General features: G+C 50.1%; 1 protein-coding gene across 4 annotated transcripts in view; it reads left to right on the top strand.

The window, feature by feature from the left end:
• si:ch73-211e3.1 (mastermind-like domain-containing protein 1) overlaps positions 1–5,000 on the top strand; it is a 59,352-nt gene that overhangs the window by 31,694 nt on the left and 22,658 nt on the right. For all 4 annotated transcript variants that reach the window (XM_035519710.1, XM_027015594.2, XM_027015593.2 and 1 more), the window contains exon 2: positions 1–1,312. This exon is cut by the window's left edge and continues 269 nt beyond it. In XM_035519710.1, the coding sequence (XP_035375603.1) occupies positions 1–1,312 (1,312 nt within the window). The remainder of the gene's footprint in view (positions 1,313–5,000) is intronic.

The following is a 5,000-nucleotide window of genomic DNA, read 5'->3' as shown; positions in this document are numbered from 1 at the left end:
TGGAGGTGGTGGAAGCTCAGGAAGTCTGGCATCTGCCTTCAACCTGAACGGGAAGTCAGCAGCCCCCTCTGTGGAGCAGGAACTTCAGGAGATCCTAGAGGAGCTTACAAAAAACCCTGATCCCTCATTACCCGAACTGGACATAGAAAAGATCTTAGGGAGCAAGGCTGATGAGCAAACAAGCACTACCGGAAGCTTCGTCCACCCAGAGGGGAGCAGAACCCCCAAGCGCTCCCCACAACGACCTTCCCACCTGGAAGCCCATCTTACCCAGTCCCCTGGTTTCCCCCAGGCAAACTCTCCTCAGATGGGCCCTAGTCAACCTGGCACTCCTTACACCCTTCCCCATCCTTCCAAAGCAGTTCCTTCCCCACTTTCAGCATCACCCCTTCCCAGCCGGTCAGGCTCCAGCTGGCGCGAGGTGTCCCGAGCACAGCAGCTTCAGCAACTGGCATCCAACAGTAAGCACCACTCCACCAGCAGCGGAGGGCCACAGCCCACCCAGCCGGGCCATCCCTCACTCAGCCAGCAGGGATCATCCTGGGCTGGCCCGTCTCCACCCTACCGGCCAGGAGACAAGCTTCCAAGCTCATCCCCCCACCAGCAGCCCTTCAGCCCAGCCAGCGGTATCCAGAGTCCTCAGAGCTCCCTCATGCCCAACATAACTCCAGCTCCATCCGCAGGACCTTCTCCTCCATACAGGCCTGAGAAGCTAGGAAGTCCGGCTCTCCCCCAGCCGCCCTTCAGCCCACAGAACAGCCTTCTTCCAGGAAGCACTCCGTCTGGAGGTTCCAATCCCGCTGTCCAGGGCTCCCAACCAAACTACCTTGGTGGTATACCCCCGGCGTCCGGCACTAACAGGCCGTCTCCTCCTTACCGAACAGACAAGCAACACGCCAGTCCGGCAGGGCCGACTCCTCCCGGGCCCCAGCCTTCCTCGCAGGCACGTACCTTCAACTCGCAGAACAGTCAATTGCCCAACATGTCCAGTCAGCTCTATAAGGCCATCACAGCCAGCCAGGCCAGCGGCGGCAGCAGCCTTAAACTCCTCATGCAGACATCTCAGGCCAAGTCTGCTCAGCTGCCTCTGAGCAAGGCCACTCCCGGCGCCGCAGGTCCCGAAACCCTCTCCTTCAACAACACCAAGCCCTTGCGGCATTTCGACCCCGAGCCGCACGCTTCCCTGGGCGGGTTCCGCAACGGCAGCATGCAGGCTGCGCCACCCACTTCAGCTGCCGGGCATGCACATCTGTTACAGCAGAGCCTCCAGAGGGGGATGCAGGCAGATAGCATGGTTCCCCACTGCAGAGGCGTGAGTACATATTTTAATTTTGGCATATTACTTATTTTGTTTTCATTTTATTTTCTTGCTTTGTTTTATTTCCTGAAGCTAAAATAGCAGTCGTGGGCACAAGTGAGTGTTTCAACAAACAGCAAATATATTATGGAGGACAGCAGAGGATACAGTTAAAGGTGGAGTAGGTATTTACTGTAGAAACAATTTTATTTATTTATTTATTTAAAATGGTTTCATAAAAAAATTATTAGGTGTGCTAGCTGCAGGACTGTAAAAAATATTGTCCAGTAATTTCATCATTCTGACCGAATGAAATGATTGGCTGGCCAAATCTGCCTGTGTACCTGCGCACATACGCGCGCGCTCTGCAGTCTGCTCGCGGACTCTCGCACAGGTGCAGCTCTGCGCCGCCCGCGCGGAAAGCCAGCGAGCTCGATGCCTGCGACGGATCGCACTGCTAACTAGTAAAGTGTGTGACCTGATATGGCTGGATACCATAAGAGGTCACACTTCTTCATGATGATGATGATGGTTGTTATTATTATTATTATTATTATTATTATTATTATTATTATTATTATTAAAAGCTGCAATGTAAACTGGGTGAACGTTAGGTTAGCTAAGCTGGCTAGTTAATGCCAGGTATCTGGGTAACTACAGCTGTTTCATCAGCAAACAGTATGGAGGAAATTTGCTGGAAATTCCAAATAACCCTTCTAAACTTTGACTGTGTAGTATCGTTGGCTTGTTTTAAATACCGCCGTTAGCTACTGCAAACCAGTCGGCAGTACGTTACTCAGTAGGTTACTCAAACTCAGTATTCAGCAAATGTCCCAGAACTAGCTTGACAAAGGCAGTACGGACAACAGCCATTTTCGTTATTTTTGCCCATTATGATGAGGTTAGTTATTTTCTGTCGTGTGAATAAGACGTGCGGTAGCAACGAAGACTTGCGCTCCTCCAACTCTCTCTCTCTCTCTCTCTCTCTCTCTCTCTCTCTCTCCCTCTCTCGCACTACTCCAGCTGTAGTCAGGCACTGCGCGTTCATGTGTTGGATAACACCAAAAACTAGCTTAAACCAGATGGTTTATACAGATTTACCTGCTCCACCTTTGGCTGGCTGTATAAAATAGTGATCCAAATGTGCAATCCTTAAATGTTACATCTTGATCTGTGTTAAGCAGTCAGAGTGGTGCGGTGCAGGGAGCAGCCTGTGTCCGGTCATGTGAAACCAAGCCCGAGAGTCTTGCCAGGTGTCTTTCATAGCAGTGGGAGATTGCGTTTGGCCTTGCTGCCTCAGATCTGCCTGTCTGTGTCCTACTCTTGAGCATTGTTTTAGAGACTCCATGGCACTTGGAAAAAGTTTGGGTTGCCATGATAGAAATATGTTTTGACTGGGATTAGCTGGTGGAGAACCCAAGGACAGGAGGGGAGGGGAGGGTGTGAGAAGGAGAGAGGGGGAGAGAGAGGGGGGAGAAAGGGGGGGATAGAGAGAGGGAGAAAGAGGGGGGAGAGAGAGAGAGAGGGGGGGGGAGGGAGAGGGGGGGGTGAGAGAGAGGGGGGAGAGAGAGGGAAAGAGAGGAAGAAAGAGAGAGAGGGAGGGGGAGAAAGAGAGAGAGAGAGTGAGATGGCTCAGTACTTTTCCACTTGCATGCTTACTCAGGTTTGGATATGCCTGCTTGTTGCATCCTCACTGGGGAGGGTCATTTAACAGGAGGGAGGGTGGAACCCTGCAGTGTGCCTTATACAAGGGGCATTAAGGACTATGTGTGTGTGTGTGTGTGTGTGTGTGTGTGTGAGTGAGGGGGGTGAACAGAGGATTAGGAAACATCAGAGGTTAATTGAATGGACAACAGAACAGAGAGCAGGGGCATGTGAAGGAATGCGAGTCTTTGGATGAGATTGGCACTCTTGCTGAGGGAATGCACATACGCAGTGCATCTATATTAATTAGGACCAGGCCAGCCACGTTTCATTTTCGTATCGCAGAGCATGGTCTCTGAAGATAACAGACTTCATTTGTGTAGGGGTGTGGAGATAAAAGCACTGTGTGCGGGGTACTGATCAGCCTTGCTGGGAAGCTGCTCTTTGGTTTGTGGTTTTTGCACTGTCCAACTTCTCTCTCTTTCTCTCTCATTTGGATTTATTGAAAAAAAAAAAAACATTCTGCTCACAGTCCAACATGCTGTAAATTGACTGAAGTATCAGGTTATCTGTACTTCGCGAGACTTCTCTTAATTCTCAAGTCTTCTCGTAATTCACACGTGTGCATGTGTGTTTGCACAAACCAATGGGAGAAATGATGCGATCATCTGCATTCACTAAAGAGAGACCGCGAAGGTGGCTTTAGAGGTGTGTGCGCGTGTGTGTGTGTGTGTGTGTGTGTGCTTGTGTTTGCCAAGTCCTAAAGAGAGATAGCGTGAGCGTGTGAATGTGTGTGTGTGTGTGTATATAGAGTTTCAAAGCACCGCGGCGGTATTGTCTCCTCCAGGTTGGCGGTCTTTTTGAAGGCCTGGTCCACCTCTTTCAGCCCAGTAACCGTCTTTCATCACTCCAACGAAAGATAATGAATTTTAGGAGGGGCAGGGCAGAGGCTTGGCTGCAAGCTTCAAGAGGCCCCTCGGCCATGGGGGGGAGGAGGGTGAGAACGCACACACTCCCCCTAAACATAGAACACCCCCACACACACAAACACACACTCCCCCTAAACACAGAACCCCCCCGTGCACGCCCCCCCACACACACTCCCCCTAAACACAGAACCCCCCCGCGCGCACACACACACACACTCCCCCTAAACATAGAACACCCCCCCACGTACACACACACACACACACACACACACACACACACACACTCCCCCTAAACATAGAACACCCCCCCACACACACACTCCCCCTAAACATAGAACACCCCCACACACACACACACACACTCCCCCTAAACATAGAACACCCCCCCACGCGCACACACACACACACACACACACACACACTCCACCTAAACATAGAACACCCCCCCACACACACACACACTCCCCCTAAACATAGAACACCCCTCCACACACACACACAATCCCCCTAAACATAGAACCCCCCCCACACACACACACACTCCCCCTAAACACAGAAGCCCCCCCACGCGCGCACACACACACTACAAACGTGCACCCTTCCATTGCTCAACTAATTGAAACCTGCTCATATGTCAACACAACACTCACTTTATATATATATATATATATATATATATATATATATATATATATATATATATATATATATATATATATATATATATATATATTTATTTATTTATTTTCCCAGTGAAGAGGCATAATCACAAGCTGACCTCTGTGTTGAGGCATAATCACAAGCTAACAACCTCTGTGTCCGTTTACAGTAAGGGGGAGACGGAAAAGCAGAAGCGTTATCGGGATGGTTTTTTTTGTTGTTGTTGCTGTTGTTTTTCTGACGAGCGCTCTACTAGAACACTGCCTTTTCCCAGCAGGAGCAGCTTTCTCGGATTTGTTTACTCAAGTGGGGATCCCCTCCCTCTCTCCATCTCTGTCCTCTTGCACTCTTGCACTCAGCCTGAGGTTGGCTCGTCAGGTTGGTGGTTTTTAAAGGAAGTCTGTGTCTTTGTGTGAACAGAACAAAGGTGAGCCTGTCTTTATCTCCTCAGCTCTGCATCTTCACCCATT

Source organism: Electrophorus electricus, chromosome 19, assembly GCF_013358815.1.
Source record: "Electrophorus electricus isolate fEleEle1 chromosome 19, fEleEle1.pri, whole genome shotgun sequence".
NCBI classification, from domain to species: domain Eukaryota; kingdom Metazoa; phylum Chordata; class Actinopteri; order Gymnotiformes; family Gymnotidae; genus Electrophorus; species Electrophorus electricus.
Note: the sequence above shows the minus strand (reverse complement) of the source record. Positions and strands in the feature narration are given on the sequence as shown.